We start from the raw sequence: 19,318 nt of genomic DNA, 5'->3' as shown, positions 1-19,318 counted from the left end.
AGTGGGACAACAGTTCCAACATCACAGACAAGGCTAGTAGGGAAAACAGTGATTTTCCCCAGTCACAACCTTGCTCCCTTCAAAAGATTTAACAGAGTTGTAAGATCTGGTCATACTACAGTCCCTGTTTGGGGATCAATATCATTATTTATTCAACCCTTGCTCCTGGTCTCTGTGTCCTGGGAACTATATATACTTAGGCACACCCAGCTATTTTGCACAAAGAAGAGGCAAAAAGGAAGATGTCTTTAAGCCAGCAGTTGGGCCCCCATTAAAGCAGAAAGATTTACCAACACAGCTCTCAATTTGAACACTGATAGCAGTATACAAGAACCTTGCCTTGGTTTAACAATCACAGTTTGAAGCCAGAACAACCTAAATCAGAAAAAAGGCTCTCATTTGAAAATCAATCTCTGAAAAGGGAAACTAAATTAGTCCACTTCTGTCCATGAATTTCCTCAGGCAGGTAAGTACTGAAGCTACATCAGCAGTTCAAAACCACTTTATCCCAGACTGTGTCCCTACAACTAGTTGATCTTACAGCAAGACCAAGTCACAGAAGTGGGGTCACCTTGTAGGGTGGCTGAGCTGCTCTCTACCAGCTGCTGCTGCAGAATCTGTAAAAATCGGCTCCGAAGGAGGTCACAGACAAGAACATCGTCATTTCTTTCCAGGAAGGTCCTCAGAGTCATCAACACCTTCCAAGCCACTTCCACGGAGCTTGAGCTGACCAGGTCCTACAGAGGAAGAAACACACATTACCTTCCTACCCCGATTAGGCAGAAGTCACCACTATTTAAAACCATTATGCTAATCTGGTGCCTTGGCAAACAGCCTAATAAAGCACCATTCAGATTAAGGATGTCCTGATTAAATAGAGAACTGAAGAAGGCAGAAGGACTCACATCTGTTAAGCATCTCTGAGTAATATCCCATTTAAAGAATTATATGGCTTTGTAAGTGTAAGGGTAACATACATTTCAGGTCACAGTTTTAGACAAGTGAGACCTAAACAAGAGAACAGAACCTCTGGCACCTCTGCTCTCCAATTGTTTTGAAAAATCAGCTTTCATATTAAAGATACTTGCCTAAAGTCAAGCTTATGAGTCAGTCCATAGTTCCTAACTTTCAAGAGGCTGGCAGGCTTGTATGTGCAGTAGTAATGTAACTAAACTGCATGAAACATACATAAGTTTGGCAAACAATCAATCAGAGGAAAGGGAAGAATCATGTACACAGCTCACAAGCCTGCCTCTTGACTACGGGGCTCTGTCTGGAGTCTCTGAGCTGAATCCCACAGCCAGTAGTCTTAATTTGGGCACAGTCTCCATGTTGAGGAGCATAACATTAAATTCACTTGCACAGCATGTACAGAGGCAGACAGAAAATGCCTGGTAGTGCTGACATAATATGACCATCTTAACACATATTAGGTCAGCATTACCTTTCCTCTCTTCCTGCAGTAGCCCTGGCTACTGCATTGCAAATAGTGTAGTTGAAGAGGTAAACAGGAAAATGGTCTCAGCAACAGAGCTGACAGACTGCCTGGACAGCTTGCTGCCTCTCCTAGCTGCCTTTCCCCTGTCACACAGCAGTAATGCATCCAGACTTTGATGATGCAGAGGAAATGGCTGTGGGACCCATATCCAGGGAAAGCAAGTAAGGTAAGAACAGGCTGTCTGTACCAGAAAAAGCTCTCTAGTTCTGAGCCGAATTCCTGCCTCTACCGCAGACCTTCACGAACAAGGGGCAGAGAGATGTCTGCACAGTCATCTCTGCTGACATAGATCTGCTCCATAGGACATTCAGGAATGTAATCTAATGTCTCTGTTCTCTGAGAGAGCACCTCAGACCTGGAGCATGGAGAAGAGAAGTGAGACGGTGTGTCACCATGACTACATTCACTCCCAGATGAACAGACACAGCACAAAATGACATGAACCACTGACCACAGCCTTCCTGGTCCTGGCAAATGCCCCACTGTGTGTATAGGTTCCTTCCTACTCACAACTCAAGGTCTCAGATGAAGTTGCTAACCATCTGTTGTATCTAATCCAGACAATTATTTAAAGCAGATAAGCAAATAACTCATCCTTGGAAGGACATTCATTTTTGTTTCACTGTACCATGCAGAGGCCTTTCCACTCCACTAGTGCATTCTGAGGTTTAGGTTATTCATCTCGTAAGTTTTCTTTACATCTGACAGTATATTTATCCCTGCATATTGCACTGTTTTATTACTCCACCTAAATTCAGATTGATTATGCTCTTCCACAACTGAAAGGTGAATTGTCAAAGCCTGTGATTTATTACAACTCACTTTAAAGACTGGAACAGAGCAAAATGGATTTATTTCTGCAAGAGCATATGGCAGGACAGAAAAGGGAAAGCAGGAATGTTGTACCATTCAGTGAAGGGAGATGCTGTTTATGTTTTGCTTATTGACAGACTTGCTTCAGCTTATGGAGTGACAGGTTCCAGAACTACTGCCAAAGGTAACAGTGTGGACAAGCCTCATGGGAGACTTCATCTCCCTATTTTGTCCTGATATGTAAACTCATTGATCACTTTTACTAATGCTCTGCAATGGTATCAAATGCCTGCATGCTGTTACCTACTCTGCAATATCATCCCAACTGTGACAGAATTGCCCTCCATGACAGCCCTCCTGTCAGTCATTTCAATAACCTGAGATATTAAAATTTACTCCATAGCCTCTTAGATCAGAACAACCACGTTCTGTAATGTCCAGTGGACACCCACTCAGAGTCAAACTTTGCTTCCTCTTATCTCTTTACCATCTCTGACATGGGCTTGCATTCTCAATGATACTTTTAATTTCTCTAATGGACTGGAGAAAAAAATATCACAGCTCTTAGCTTTCGCCCTTACAGGCAAATCTCATGCTCTTCCGTGGAAAAGTTAGCAAATATTTACTATGTGACTGGCTCAACAGTCACGGGACAAGAGGCCACTGATGGGGAGAGGTGAGAGGAAGGTGAGAGCAGCGGAAGTGAGAAAAGGCCTCTAAGCAGCCATCAGGACATAGATTGTGTCATGATTACAGGGTTTAAGAGAGCTCATTACACCAGCTAAAGGCAAACACACTAGCCTGCTACTTCAGGGCCCCTTTCTCTCCTGCACTGATTAATTTTCCCCATCACAAGACTTTTATTTTAGCTTTTAAGAGCAATAAAACATGTTATTTGCACTCCTGAAAACTCAAGAGTGCTTCAAAATTCTCTGACAAGAGTCTCCAGCTAAAACCAGACAAAATGAAAACCTCAGACAGAAAGCCATGCCCTCAAGACCTGTTCTCTGCACACTGCTTTTTTCAAAGTTCTTGTTCATCATACCCTTCTCATCTACCAGAAGCAAAGGATTGCTCCCAGATTTGAAAAACAGCTTCTTCAAAGGCTGGCACTGAAGAATCTGAAGTACCCAGCTGTGTACGTGGACAGAGGAAGGAATGGGGTTTTTCATGGCATAGATCAGCAGGACCCTTCAGATCCCTCTCCAACCAGCTCTCAGAGGATCCCTTCCTGTCACAGTAGATGGATGACAGAGAAAGAGATAACACACATACACAGTCCCATTTTCCACATAAGGCTTCCCTGGCAGATGGAAGTCTGTGTATACACATATGGCCCCTTCTATCGAAATCCTTGGCTTCATAACATCACTAAAAGCTTTAAGAACAAAAAAGCCCCCAAAATCAGGGCCAGGATAGCAGCCCTTCCTTGTGAAAGCCACATACCAGCAAAATAAGCAAAATGCTGGAATTGCTCTTCAGTATGGGAAGCAATGGGTTAGCAGTGTTCAGCTGACTGGACGTGCCAAAATCAGCTTCTTCAGCCTCAGTCTGCTTGCAGTCTTCCCAGGAAAACCAGAGTTGGAGGACTTGGTGTCCAAATCTCCCCATAAGTTCAGGGTAGCGCAGGAAGAATTTCAGCAGGAGAGGACAATGGACATAGACCAAGCTCAGATCTGGAAGATTATCCAGGATCCTTTTTATGGTAGACAAAGACCTCTGGTAAAAGGGAAAGGGGAAGTGGGACAGAGAACAAAATAATCACTAATACTGAATATAAAACACTTGAAGTGATGAGACTACTATGAGAAACAGTCACACTGCTCTTTCAGCAGACAATCAAATACATCAGTTAAACATCATTTTGGGAAGCCCATTTGCATCACAAAGGCTAAGAAACTTGTAGGCTTTATACAGAGCTCAAAGCTGTGCAGCAGTAAAGATCCATATGGGAACACTAGAAAGCCTGCTGCAGAGGCTGGAGATGTGTTTGGGAGAACCAAAGCTATGAAATTTATTATATTCTGTATGTGAATTCACAGCCTATCTAACACAATTACACTTCCCACACATACACAAGTTTATTCTGTCAAATCTAGATTCCCCTGTGGATTTTTTATAGTTAACTTTCCAGAGTGTAGATGCGCCACACAGTCTTCACTCATTCACTTCTCACCACCTATGCCAAAATACTTTCTACAAGAAGGCTGACGTGAGTGAGGAGAAACCTTAGTTTCAACCAAAAGATTCCAAGAGGTAGGAATGAAATCTTTTACCACATCCAGGGCTTTGCCTTTGTCCTGACAGACAGCAAGGAGGTAAAGTGCAGCTCTGATTATGTGTGGAGGGGGACAGTCTCCATGGTCCTGTGCTGATAAGAGAAAATTTCTTACAGCTAGAAATAATTCTGCATCTGGAACAAACCTGCATTGAAGGAAATTGGAGTGGAAACAGTCACAATAGATATGCTTAATCCACCAATACATGGTATGCAATGGCCACAAACCCACTTGCTTTGTATATTCTTGGCTCACCTGTCCCCAAAGGTGTAGGCAAAGTATAAGAGGAGTATGAAACAGTGCTGGTGGCTGCAAAGAGACTGATCCAAAAAGAAAGGCTCAGGGGTTTCAGACAGGAGGAGAAGGCTTTCAGCAATAGTGTAGTTTAACTGAGGCAGGCCCTTCAGCAGGAGCTCAGACATCTCTTGCTCTAGAAATAAAAATATAAGCAGGCAGGAAATTATGAGGAATGTCTATGGAACAACTCCACAGTCTGCATACACCAAGCACACCTCTATAATTTGGCATCAATAGTGGTATGAGACCTGTTTTAACAGAGCTGGCTTTAAGGATGAAAAGACACTTCTGTTTGAGATTCCAAGCCCTTTGCTGATGCTGCCTGTATGGTGACCAACCACTGCTAACAGGAAAAGTGGCTTTTCTGATGTAGAAACTTTCATCTCATTTGTTTGGGACTTACCTATTATGGAAAATTACAGTATAGACAGGAAAGCTTTATAGAGTATGCCAGAGGGGAAAAAATTACCTTAATCAGCAGATATGAGTGACTATGTGGCAAGTAGTTTTGCTTCAATTAAGCATGTACAGCTCTGCTAATAAATGCCCCCATGTAAACAAAACCATAGGCAGATGAAATTAATTTTTCAGGTAAGGTTCCAAACTCTTCAAAAGGCATTTCCTGAGTGTTTTCTGTGCTGGGTCCTTGCTGGACCAGCTTAAAAACAAGCTATAGGAAAAGATCTTGCAATCAAGCTATGTGTATCCTCCCTTCAGTTCTCCTTTTCTATTTTTTTTTTCACCAGCTGCCTAAACAGAGGGAGGCAGGGCCTCAAATTAAACGAAGCCATCTTTCTCTTTCCCCAGACTTGCCCTCCTGAGAAGTTCTTCTCTTCTCTGTGGCTGAGTAAAGGTTCAGGCATAAGCTGCAGAGGAAGCTGGAACAGGTGTGATTCAGGACAGGATTACTGTGAAGAAGAGCAGAAAGAGACAGTAAAAGGCTAGAAATATCCTCTTCCTACTTCTAATATCACACACTGTCTGCCAGAAACTCACTTTACTGAATGATCACATAGAAGCATCTGCCCCATCACTAGAAGACTCTAGGAGCCAGCCTAGGCTTCCAGGAAAATGATGAATTCCAAATGGACTGTCAGCTCACAGATATGGTGGGTGTGTGCACTGACAACAGTGAACATGTTCATACCTTGGGCCAATGTGAATACAATGGGGTATTCTCACAACCATCACACCTTGTCTACACAGGATCCCTATAAGGACAGGACCCCTAACACTGCAGAGAATGGGAGGTGTTTAAGGGTAGCTCACAATACATGATTCCACTGACAAACAACACTTAAGATTTTTTAGCAATGACATTGCCAGGGATGAACAAAATATTAACTGAAAGGGTGAGAACAGTTATTTCCAGGTATTTCTTTCTCTCCAACCACTTCCTCACAGAACAGGACATCTGTAACACCAGACATCTGCAACACACCATCCTTGGCATAGCACAGTGCTCTATTCAGAGACTTAAATCACTCCCACCACACAACATTCACAGGCACAAATGCCCCCACTCGAAGTTCCACACTAGTAAGTTGGACTAGGAGTGCTGTATGTTTTGTTTACTTTTTTAATGAGGTACAGTCACAGGAAAGAGGAAGTAAAACATCTCTGCAGACCCACAGAGAGTCTTCCCAAATACTCCTCAACCTAGAAATCATAGCTCCTTCTCCCCATTTCTAATACATTATCATACCATGAGGAACAACAACAGTGGTAGTATATGCCTAGGAAGCCAGTGCTTAGATGGAACTGATGCTACTGGTACTTCTCTTCAGAACACCCACTGATCTGACTGCTCCAAAGTCGGGCTGCTTTATCTCTATCCGTGCAACTCACGACAGAGCACAGAATTCTCACAATGCTGTGTAAATCCATCCTCCCCCTACCAAACTGCTTCTTCATTCTCCCACATCAAGCTCTTCCAGTGTCAGTAACCATTTATATTTTTCAGTAAGACACATTCCTGAGTCTTTCAGCATCTTGTCCTGCCTAATCAGGTGTATTAAATAAGGCATGATCTACTTTCCCATCTGGAAATTTTTGGCTCACTTACAATGCACATGTCACAATACCTCTGTACAGAGCAAAATCTGGCCTTCAGCTCCAGTGTCAGTCGGATGAAGGACGAGGATGCTAGACAGAAAGCAAGGCAGCAATGTCAAAGGAGCACAAAACATGTATGATAAGAAAAAGGGTAGGCATGTCCCATAACCACCCCCACACATCTCCAAACAAGCCTGGTGAAGAGGACAGGCTATCTCAGTAAGAATACGTATATTAGGCTGCCTCTCAGAGTAAACTAAGTAAACTACTCCAAGTTTGGGTGTGAGGGGAATATCTGACACTCATTTGTTTGTCCAGGAGGAAAAGTGAAGATTTGCCAGTTTCACATGTTTAAAACAGAGGAATTGTCTACATCACCTCACTGATGTGTGAAGAATAAGGCATACATAGACTAAACTAGGATTTCTACATAGTAAAATCCCACCAACAATTCCAACATAATCCCTGTCTACAGGAACAGCCAATTCAATTCTGAATTATTCCAGAGGGAAGGATAAAGCTGACACAACATTCTTATCCAAAATAAAACCTGTCCCATCATCACTGTTAGACCAAATAACTTTTCCATCCTGCTGAACATCACTGTGCACTCTATTCTTACTCATATAAACATGTAATAGAATCCTCCACATAAAGTCTCAATGTTAGGCTCATTGCCTCAGGAATATGCAGTAGCTGCAAGTTCCACCAATCAAGAGCACATGATCCCACAATACCCTCATACCCAGCTTCTTGGAGAACTTATTCCGCATGCTTGGCACCACTGTAAAGAGGGTATTGAGTGTTGAGATGAAAACCTCCGTCACTGACGGGCTGACAGCCCTTTCCAGATAGCTCTGTGGAAAGATGAATAGATCAGCTGCATAAGATGCTATAAGCACTGAAGGCATCAGCTTTCTTCCAGCCTTCCGCCTGCCCAGAAAGTCAGGTTTCTAAATCCAAACAAATGGAGTAGCAGTTCTTTTACCAAAATGCCTGGCAGCAGAGCAGGCTCACAGAGCACTTTGAACGCAACTAACACTCCCCCCTGCCAGTGTTATGAGCTGTGCTGGTAACTCTGCAGGACATCACACCAGACAAGAAACTTCTGGATTCCAAGCAGGCAACCCGTTAGGCCTTAATGCATAGTGACTGACATTACTGCCCACATTGCCCTGGAAGTTACTGCTGGTACAGGTCAGATGGCTAACTCTCCTATACATCACAGACCATATGTTTTAAGTGCATCTGACTTCAGCAACACTTAACACCTGTGCTTCAGCATTTCATTAAGCAGTGGCAAACACAGGCATTTCAGCTCTTTACAGAGTCCAACCCTGAACTGTTTAGAATGGATGATTCAACTCAGTCCTGTTGAAGGTCACAGGACAATGTTCTCACAGTCCATTAATTTTTACTCAAGTTCAGTGAGCAAGAAACAGCACACTGACTCTAGCTTTGCCAAACTGGACATGCACTGCACCCTCCTGTCAGGGAGGAGAACAGCAGTGCCACTGCAGCTGCCAAACAAGAGATTGGTTACGAAAACACCAACCAAAACATCTCCAAGCTCCTAACAACTGCAAGAATCCATACACCTGTACCTGTCACAAAGCACAAGCAAACCTTACTAAACACACACTTAGAAACCACAACAAGTCACATTGTTTTGACAATTCTGCTTGAAGTGTCTTAGGGACAGGCCTGTATGGAGCACTAAAGCCATCATGAATCTCCACAGCTACTTTTTTAATCATGCCACCTTAGTGAGGCATAATGCTTAATACTGCCCTTGCTGTGCAGACTGGTCAGCCTCTTCAGTACCTTCTGGGAAGAAGCATAAAAATGAAATTGCAGGTGCAAAACATGGCTGCTCTCTGGGACACAGGCAGGTTTTGAAAAAAGTGGCAGAAGGGGAAACAACAGTTCAGGCACTCTTCATTTTCTGCAACATCTGGAGCTGCAATGGATCCCACGGCGTGGTAGGTAGGGTATGTGATTGCACAGTGAAGAAAGACACTGACATCGACATGGAAACTTTATGGATTTCTGCACCCTCTGAGACCATACACTATGGTGCATGAGCTATATAATTCCACGTTTGGCTGTGGAAAAGTGGCAAATGCCACAGTTGTTCTCAGTTTACCTGACATGCCCTCTTCCCAAAAAAAAACAACCCACTCTAGGTGCTTGAAAGCTCCTCTCCAGGTACCCATGGAACAGACCAAGTTCAAAAGAATCCTACCATGACCATGGGGATGCAGAGACTGTCACAAATCCTCAACAGGAACTCGGAGAAGTTGCTTAGTGTGTCTTTCCTCACAGAGTTGGGGGCAGTGAAAGCGTTCTCCTGAGCCATGAAGTCACCCTGGAATTGCACTGCTAACCTATAAACACACAGTGGATAACAGAGGAAAGAAGAAACCTCCTCATTCTGTAAAGGAAGCCAGGATATACTCCATTTTCATCACAAATTCACCATAAAAGACCCACAAACACTCAGTGGGTTGGAAACAGAGGAATCTGGCAATCATAATCTGCTTCACCTCTTGAGTGAAGCTATTAAAAGTCATCAAGGTTGCACAACAGTACACGTTGGGAAAGGAAGACTTAGCTTCTGTGAAGAAAGCATCTGCTGCAGGAAGCTCTGGTGCGGTAAGACTGGTTTTCAGACACACCAGAGTGCCTGATGCACAATACAGCAAACCTTGTGAAAATAAGCCGGGGGACCATTTAGCTGATATAAAATCCATTGCAGAACCCAAGTGCCCTCTAACACCACCACAAGACTCTGGGTCAGTGCAGAAAGGCATGTCTCCTTCTAACTGGATTATCTCAGCCAACCCAAGTCATGCAAGGCAAAAACTAATCTGGCCAGACCACTCTAAAAGCTGATCCTGATTCATCCTGATTCATACACAAACTCATCTACTACTGTCTGCTGTGCAGCTAAAGGGTGCCAAATAGCTCTGATCCACCAAAAGAGGTAAAGCTGGTGCCTATAAACCCACTCTCAGTAACAGGTCACAGGCACATGAGCAAATCCAAGGCCAGCATCTGGAGCAGATATACATTTGTTAAATGGTTAATCCCCTCTGGCAGTGAAACTACATAGCACAGGAATCTGGTTTCACACATACCTTCCAATAGTTCTTACATTATCAGCAGTTCTGGTGAATTTTCAAGCAGTCCCTCAAAGCCCAAAAACATGAAATAAATTGATAGGTCCCAAGCAAATTTCATGGGAGACATATCCAGGTGTCACAAAATTTCCACTAGTAATACATACCCCTCACTCTGCTGTTTCATTGACCAGTGCCATGCACTGAACTCACCTGTGGTATTTCTGTGGTGAGACAGGCTGGAGGAACACAGTCACATGGACAGAAGAATGGACAGACATGAACACACACCACCCAACCACACACCTTCCCGACTTGTCCTCACCTGCAAGCGTTTCTGAAACTTTCCAGGGTATTGAGCAAGAACTGACCCTGTCTCTGAGGAACTCTACCAAGATTCCTGTTTGCCAGGTGACTCTGAGACACTGAGAATAGATCGCCCTGTGGAAGGAGAGAAGTCTTTAAAATCTTACGTCCACTTTCAGAAAAAAAATAGCTTTCTCCTCTGACACCAGCAGCAGGAGGAACAACAGATTTCACTTCACTCCTTCACACAATTTTTTACTACTGTGCTTTCCCCAGAGAGGGCAAAGTTAAACAGCTTGTGTGCTCTTCCCAGCGAGGACAGAGTTACAGAGCTACTAATTCTGCACTGCCCTGCCTTTAGAGTCTGTATTGCCATTATTTGATCTAATCTGAGTTTTAAGCATTTCAGCTAATGGAGCTTTAAATCCTTCTGAGAAAACTTGGTATTTTTAAAAATTTTCTTTCCTCCAAACACTCTTCAGACAACACAGAATAGTTCTTCTTCTTGCTTAGCAATGAAATCTTAGAAGTTCTTCTACTTTGGCTCAGAGTTTCAAGCAGCTATCCATGTACTAATCCTTGTTCCCACACAGCATCCCACTGAGTTAAGCCTGACGCCAACTGAAGCATCCGAGTTAATAATTTGCCCAAATTTGTAACAAATTGGAATTCAAAATCTGCCTTTAAGCCTTAAATTGTTGTGGTGGTCTTCTCCATACTACCAGAGGAGGCCACAGCTACACACTGGTGCCTGGCAGTTCAGAACTCCTTCTCCACTTTATGCTGAGATACCTTGGCAGACATATCATCATTTCCCCTTTTCTCCCTTTAAACACAGCCTGGATATCCTCACTATCTGTCTAATTTCCTTCCTGTGAAGCTCCTAATTCGGAAAGGAACACCTAGCTCTGTGTGTGTACAAACTGACTGGCCAACTACTGCCTATGGGACAGAAAGCACTTCTGCCTTCTTCAGGCAGCGAAGGCCAATATCTGATACCACAGAACTTGGGTCTAAAAGTAGTTTATCAAGAATTTGGAGTTCTGCTACTTTTTTGAGCATTGAGGTGTTCTTGTCACTACTGGCATGCAATTGAAACCTACATGGCTCTAAGCCTACAGCAAGAAGGCTCAGCCCTTGTCTTTTCATTAGCCATCTGCACCTGGGGCTCTTCTCAGAAGTGCAGAGGTCCCAGCAGCACATCACACTAACTACAGATGCCAGGAACAGGAAAGGATTTATAGCTCAAATAGTGGCTAACAACTCCCTTTGCTGAGGGATCACAGTGCATATATGATGACACTCTTGATCTGAATGCAGAACAAGAAAGGTTCATTGCTGAAAATATAGATTGACCAATGCAGCCTACAAGGTGGAAGTGGGAAGAAGGGGAAGTTCAAATGATTTTGGAGTACTAGACACATGAAGAGAGCAGCATGCTCAAGTGGTGCTCCACAGAACTTCACTGACTTAGAAAGATAACGTTCACCAGCATCCATCTTCATCTGCTTCAAAGTCTGGTACCATCTCGAAGCAAGAAGATCAAAAGAAATAGTGGAGAACCAAACAGCCATTGGGGATGTAAGTAAGGGGATGGAACATGTATAAAACATCCACATAGTGTGCTAGGAAGATCATCCCTGTCCCGCTTGGTCCTACCAATAAGCAACAACTTTTGACTTACTGCATGCCTCTTACTACTCTGTGGTGGAGAAAGGTCAGCACATCGCTTCAGCACTGCCTCCAGAAGCTTCTGCAGCTCTTCATATGGGACTGGAGGGCAGCTCAGATGGTCTTTCCTTAAAAAGTGAAGAGAAAGACAAGATGCACAGTGTTTGCTGGGGACATTCCACCACCAGAAATAACTGCTCTTCTGAGGGAAACAGGCAGAGCATAGTAAGACCACAACATCTGAGTAGTGCCTTCACCCACACGTGAGCACGAACACACCCTCAGTACTTTGTCTGTTCCCACTGCAGTCTGGAAGCCCATGACTGTCCAGAGCCTTATGTTTATTATTCTTATCAATCTGGATGGGGCACAGCAAAGAATCTGACAAAGCCACAGCAGCTGCTGTACAAGCCTGCCTGGAACACTAGGTCCTTGCTGCAATGACTTGCTGCCTGCCACAGCTTCATTGCTCTGGCAGCTTTCCTGAGATGGGTGGGAAGCTGGCTCTGCTGTACCCACGCCTGCCTCAGCCACAAGTCCCACTGCAGAGCACATTCACCCACACAGCCACAGGGGAACTGCAAAGCCCAAGACGGTATCAACAGATCCATCTGAACAAAGTCTGCAAATACATTCATATCTACCTCAGGAAAACTGTCACAGCCTTCACAGCCTCCACTGCTACCTCCAGCACTGGGCAGTTCACTGTCTCCATCAAAACATCAATAGCTTCTATACATACACCCCGGTTTGTGAATAATTTGATTTCCACTGGTTGCCTGTGATGAAGAAACAAAGTAAGCAAGGAGAATGTTGTCAGAGTTAGGTAACTGTAGTGCCTTTCCCTCATTTCAGCAAACAGACAGCTGAGCCATGAGATTGCAGCCATGTTTTTCAGTATTGAAAGCCAGCTGCTCTCAAGGAGGTGCTCTCAGATTTGAACAGGTAGACGGTTTGCTATGAAGACGAAATTTCAGCCAGTCTGAAGCAATACCATGATAAAACATCCACAGCCTGGATAACTGTGTGACTACTCCAGAACATGGACATGAAAAGCACAAGAAAAACAAGCTTTGCAAAATACAGTGATCTCTGTGCCTAGGTCTTTATGTTCAGGCCATCTGCTCTGACATTTGTGAGTTCACGTAGCAACTTATATTTCTAAGTATACAAGCAAACATCATCATCCTAGAATAAAGATAATGCCATGAGAATAGCTTCTCTCACTGCCTTCCTAATGCCACATGCTGCCAGGACAGGAACCTTCACAAACTTGAAAAGTAATCAGGAAAATAAACACAATCCAACTGTTTTGACAGTCCTTCTCAATAGTGAGCATTTTTTTTTTCTGTGGCACAACACCTTTGAGCATTCAGCATGAGAGCATGGAGGGACAACAGGTCATTAATCCCATTATTGGACAGAGATATGTAAATGGCAGACTGTTCTCATTTGGCTCCTGGCAAGTCAGGTACAGTTGGGAGGGCAGGGGGAAGATAGGCAGCTACATGCAGACAAAAGGCACTAACAGCCTGCCCAGAGGGTCCCTCTAAAGTGAAGCAAGAAAAGCAGCACAGCATGACAGGAGCCAGATTTGGGAGCCAGAAGTATTCCCCGTTATTCAATTTTCACAGTCGTGCCTGACTGAAGCAAGCCAGCATCACATGCTCTCATGCACAAATGGGAAAGCAAGCAAAGTGAACTTCAGTAGAAATTACAGTAGTAGCCCAGTTGCATGGCAAAAAGGGAACAGAGAAAGAACCACTCTTTTTAGTCACTCAGTGGGATGGAATCCAGCTTTGCAGCCACCTCATATTCTGCTGTGAGAAAAAGCTGTGAGGTGGGCATGGCAAGGAAAAGGACTTGAGAAATTTAGGCATCAAAAGCCAAGGCACAAGTGATGCAACTTCCAAGTTGCTTCTACTTACACTGGGTAATTCCATTAATCCTCTGTATTTCCTTTGTTTAATCAATGACCTTCTGAAGTAAAACACATCAGGAAGAAAAAAGTCTTCACTGACTCATGCAGGAGGAAGGGATGGAGGAGTACTGCTGACTCATTCAAGATGCACAAACCCACTTTCAGTATGGTGCACTGTGGTATCTTCAGGGCCTGGGGGGAAGTGTGAAGGGCAGCACTCTTGCAACTTCCTGCAACCACTCATCTTTGGGTCCCAAACTGCACCTGTCACTTTGATTATGATGGGAGAGACAAGGGTCACTCCAGGGAGAGGTACCCAACATTCCTGACATACCACCATGGGGAGCAGTAAGTCCTGCATAGACCTCACCAGAACATGTGGATCACTTACACAAGAGGATCCAGCTGCAAGCTAAAACTAAGATGAAAGGTTCCTGCACAAGATCCCTTTCCCCACTATGAGATAATTTTAAATAAAATGTGATTTCTAATGCAAATTCAGAGAAACAGAACGGGTGTGCTAGAAAATTAGAGCAACTGCACAGAGTTCTCTCTTTGTTTTACAAGCATAAATGCTGTAATTAGTGCTCCCCACATCCTAATTTCTCTTTTTGACAGATCCCACACTGGCATCACCACACTGTTCTAGCACTGTTCCTTTCTCTTCTCCTTTTTACCCTGCCACTTGCTACAAAATTGACTATGACATTTCCAAAATTCTGCTCAAGGGCTCTCTTGGGGGATCTAAGTGGCAAAAACGAGACTCTGTCACTAGCATGACAGGACTGGAACAAGATCATAGAGGCAAGAACAGGAAGCACAGAAGAAAAACAAGCCAGTGTATATTATTTCTTAGCAGAAAACAAGAGGAAAAAAGTGACAGAAGACATTAATATTTCAGCCTAGAATTTGTTTCTGCAGTTTGAATTTAGCTCAGATGATGATAGAAGGCCAGAGGCCATGGAATTTGCATACTTTGTTTTGTCATAGAGGCACACTTAGCAGGAGCTGGCCTGCTTACATACGCCTGGACCTTCCTGGCCCTCCCTCCTGCTCTGTCTACAGCTGAAAAGAGATTTCACCTCCCTGACTAGCAAGGAAGCAGGAAGAGGAAAATATAGTGGTGCTTGTCAGCACAGACAGGACAAGCTGGGAGGTTCAGAAACAACCATCACGTCCCTCTTTGCAAGAATAAAAGAGATGAGATTGCTCAGCACCATCTTTTAAACACAAAAACTCTTGTGTGTATATATCTGGTCTTGGAAGAAAAGCTTAAAAAGCCAAAGTCCCACAGTCTCTATTTTGGGGGACCAAACTCTGCCTGTGCAAGCCTGACAAGGCACTCCCTTACCGTTTCAGTATTTCAGTGAGGAGTAGGAGCCCTTGTTTGTGCAACTCCACATTGTTCAGCAGCAGGACACCTCGGAGACTCTTCACCAGAGATTCAATGCCTGTTCAAGAGAAGTCACAGAGAGGCTTTTAATGTTTCAGATTCCAGACTGGAAGCAAAATTAATTTTTAAAATGAAGAAGGATTTGAACAATTATTCTTCTGAGCTACTGACAGAAACAACTGTCCAAAACTGTTGAATGTTCACTCAGCTTCCTCATAACATGCCTCAGCCTTCACTGCTGGAGGTAAGTCCCAAAGAACAAAAGGAATTTAACCATTCTTCCTAAATCTACCCTTGGCATACACACATAAATACTTAATAGTAACTCAGAGAGTGTCAGTCATGACAATTGGTTATTATTATGAATTAATGCTCACCAGAAACGCATTAGGACAATGACACTATAAATTCAAGCTACATCGGACACGACAAACATGTCTGATAGGTACTTATTTTTAGTCCTTTATCTGGAAATTGTGATTGTGTGTAAAGCACTGGAATTCAGCTAGAGGCACAAGAATTACTGCAGTCACTCTGTCAGAAAGGTTGATGACTCACCATAGACGGTGTGACACTTGGAGAAGAAAAGGCGCTCTTCAGTCAGGAGGAGCAGGCAGCAGTATACTGACCAGATGAGGATTTCACTTTTGCACAAAAGACACTCAAAGAGGAACTCTGCAAACACACACAAACACAAATAAGGTCACCCTGGTAAGAGGCAGGCTGCTCACAGCATGGCACAGCTGCTCCTAGAACACAGCAGAGGAAGGAGGAGGAAATGAGGAAACATAGCAACAGCCATAGGGAGAACGGCTGTACTATGAAATGGCAGGAATGCAGAACAGAGTAGATGCTCAGGGGTACGCCAGTCTTCAAAAAGAGGTGACTGGAGAGCAGAGACACATGGGCAGGCATCTTCCCAGCACAAACTCAGCAGGAAGGAGCTGAACTGTGGATCTAGCCTTTGGCACACATGAAAAGCCACAAAGCAAGCTTTACCACAGATGCAGCGACCTTTTTTCCCTCATGACTTTTTCATCTCTCAAGGAATTTGTACCATGAAAGTATTTCTATCTTTTGGGATTACAGAGAAATAATAAATCAATTCCCATAGCTGCATTCTAAAGCTAAATCCTAAACCAAAATCTGAGCTAACTTACAATATTTAGTGGAATGAGATGGAACCTCAGTTTGCTTAGGCTTGTATCTAAGGTCCTGCAAGAAGGACATTGACCACATGGACCTGGCCAAATTCTCTCTGTGGAAATTCCATCTCCTTCTAAACTTCCAGCAGAAAATCACCTGGTATAAAATGGCCACCACATTTTGCTACCAGTGGATTTCATGGAGCCAGCCTGATTCCTAAACCAAATAGCAAGGGGAAGCTTTGATACTGGGGAATGAACAATAAGATGCTTCTCCATTTATTCACCTGGGACATCTGCACGGATAAAAGCAGGAGCATATCTGCTAGGAGAGTGAACCAGCACTGCAGCCATACAGTGAGAGCTCGCTGCCTGTAGCATCTCATCTCTGGTCAACAAGAGCTGTTGGGAAGCAAAAGTCAAAAGGAAGTCAGCAAAGCAGCTATGAATAGGAAACAGTTTGTTCTGTTTCTTAAAATTTAAACCATAAATTAAGATCTCTCTTTTGGCATTTATTTCACAGATTAAACTTGCTAAGGTAAGATAAAACACTGAACCAAAGAGACTCAAAAAAACACATGAGAACCACAACAGAGTAGATTAGATCATGAGTAAGAATAGTTCTGCCCCCAGGCTTAGTCATGCTGGTGCTGCATGTGCTGTATCAGACCTCAAGTGTAAGTGAGTAAAATCAGCTAAGGCCAGGAGTAAAATTTTCCCCCTTCCAGGATGCAGGAATGAACAAGAAAATAATAACAGAGGTATCCCCATTTCTCAGTGCAGCCTATATTGCTGGTGTTGATAACAGAACACTCTGCTTTTTTATATATACAGTGCCTTAGATAAAGGTTCATTACAGGTTCATTACAGCAAATTACTAGCATGTACCAACAATTCACTACTACTTCAGCAATCACCTTTTTGAGAACAAGTGGCAGTGGATTTTCCCCTTCTAAAAAGTCAGGGTTCTCAGTTTCCTCCTCTGTCTTTGAATTATTCATAAGAATAGATACAAAATGGTCAGATTTCAGCAGCTCCTTTAGCAAACCTGCAAAAGGGGGAACAAGAATGAGCACCATACTGAGCGGCACAGTGAGGATTATATTAACACACGAGTACTTACAGACTAAGACTTGTTGCCAACTTCCTTCCCTCTCCTGGAGGGCCTCACCTCCAGTTTAGGGAGCTTCTTCTCACTGTATCCCCAGACATTGCCATGACCCCCATGTCTTGAAACCCCTGCTGCTGATAGCTTTTGCTGGTCTGATCTGCTCTCTATTCCTTCTCAGAGTCACGTATGCACATGGGTGTATCTCAGGAGCCCTCTACTTGCATTATCTTCTGTTAGTAACCACACCTTCAGCTGTTTCTTGGGAGAGCTCTTGATCTGCATTCTTCTCCAAGCAGTCATTGACCCCAATGACAAGACATTTTTCCCTAGAACACTTCCTAGAGAACAGGCACTTAACCCTTCCCCTTCTATTTTCACAGGCTCTAATAGAAACAGCTGTGTTCAACTACAGGATACCCACACCCCCAAGATATCCCTCAGTATAACAGTACAGATCACTGCTACAGGTATTGATGAAAATCATCAGTACACATCAGCACAAATTCACAGGGGTATCATCTGAGCTACAGAATTTTACTTTCAAAGGAATCATAATCTATTTCTAGCAGTTGAGTAGATAAGCTGAGGAGCAATACAGTTCCTGCTTGACTCCTTCTAGAAAAATTAATTCCCTGGAGGGTTTACAAATAAGCAATGTCAGAAAGGCTGAAATTGTGCTCCGCAGCAACAGCTGAAACATGAGATTGGAAGGATAACTGCAAGAAAGTGCCACTTTCACAGTAGCTCTATATCTAATTAATATGATGCCTCACATCTAAAGACTGTATTTTTTAGACTCCATCCCACTGCTGTACAAAATCCACCTCCTTGCGCACAGTATTTGCATTCATTGAGGGATGGATGATCAGGCCAGAGCACAAGCTCTGAAGAGACTGAAGATTAGTCAGTGGTGGGCAAACGTGAGGCATCAGGGAACATGGGGGCCTGGGGGTGCTCAGCAGCAGGTCTGGGCCATTTCATTGCTATGGAGTAACAGAAAGGATTGATGGCTTCAGACAAGCAGCATAAAGATCCTCTATGGAACAACCCACATTAGAGCATCTAAACCAGCCAAGGATTGCTTCCTCATTCTAAGCCCTCCCTTGCACCTTGCAGCTTCTCTCAGCAATGCCTTACCCAAACAATTAACCTGCAGCTCCTTTGTCTGTGCACACTCCAGAGTATTCAAGAAGACACCGCACAGCCTTTCTTCAAAGTGTCCTGAGAGCCGCTCTGTGCCAACAGGAGAGGAGTACAGCTTGCCATACAAGTAGCAGACAGCAGCCTTTATACCTTCATTTGGGTACGTCAAGCCCATCAGCAGGTGATCCACTAAATTATCTAGTATGAGGAACAGGAACAGCAAACATTCACTGACATTTTAAAAACACCAACCTATTTCCCCTGAAAACTTGCAAAAGCCTACTGGACAGACTGGTGTATGCAGGTTAATGAATACCACAACTAGGTGATGTGCTCAGCACCATCTGTCCCTCTGAGCAGAGGTACAGTAATGAACAGCTAGTGGAGCTCACTGTTCACCATATGAAGATTCATCATCCCAGCTCCCTTCACAAAGAGTTCAGCTTGCTAACCAGACCCCCAAGCACTGGATCAAGGGAAAATAAAACCTAAATGTATGTTGCCTGTGAGGCAGATCCACAACTCCAGTTCACAGAGGCTGCTTTTGCCTGGCTAAAAGCATGA

The 19,318-nt window shown here is 43.7% G+C and overlaps 1 protein-coding gene across 1 annotated transcript in view; it reads right to left on the bottom strand.

Annotated features, from left to right (window-relative positions):
• MEI1 (meiotic double-stranded break formation protein 1) overlaps positions 1–19,318 on the bottom strand; it is a 37,491-nt gene that overhangs the window by 12,334 nt on the left and 5,839 nt on the right. The window contains exons 6-21 of the mRNA XM_062492234.1: positions 18,749–18,952; positions 17,418–17,548; positions 16,788–16,902; positions 15,914–16,030; positions 15,314–15,413; positions 12,686–12,820; positions 12,055–12,169; positions 10,390–10,505; positions 9,188–9,329; positions 7,688–7,799; positions 6,972–7,032; positions 5,701–5,795; positions 4,846–5,020; positions 4,588–4,735; positions 3,758–4,030; positions 572–737 (exon numbers count right to left, since the gene is read on the bottom strand). Of these exons, the coding sequence (XP_062348218.1) occupies positions 572–737; positions 3,758–4,030; positions 4,588–4,735; positions 4,846–5,020; positions 5,701–5,795; positions 6,972–7,032; positions 7,688–7,799; positions 9,188–9,329; positions 10,390–10,505; positions 12,055–12,169; positions 12,686–12,820; positions 15,314–15,413; positions 15,914–16,030; positions 16,788–16,902; positions 17,418–17,548; positions 18,749–18,952 (2,205 nt within the window). The remainder of the gene's footprint in view (positions 1–571; positions 738–3,757; positions 4,031–4,587; positions 4,736–4,845; positions 5,021–5,700; positions 5,796–6,971; positions 7,033–7,687; positions 7,800–9,187; positions 9,330–10,389; positions 10,506–12,054; positions 12,170–12,685; positions 12,821–15,313; positions 15,414–15,913; positions 16,031–16,787; positions 16,903–17,417; positions 17,549–18,748; positions 18,953–19,318) is intronic.

The sequence above is a fragment of the Cinclus cinclus genome, chromosome 4 (assembly GCF_963662255.1).
Source record: "Cinclus cinclus chromosome 4, bCinCin1.1, whole genome shotgun sequence".
NCBI classification, from domain to species: domain Eukaryota; kingdom Metazoa; phylum Chordata; class Aves; order Passeriformes; family Cinclidae; genus Cinclus; species Cinclus cinclus.
This window is presented reverse-complemented; position numbering and strand designations above follow the sequence as displayed.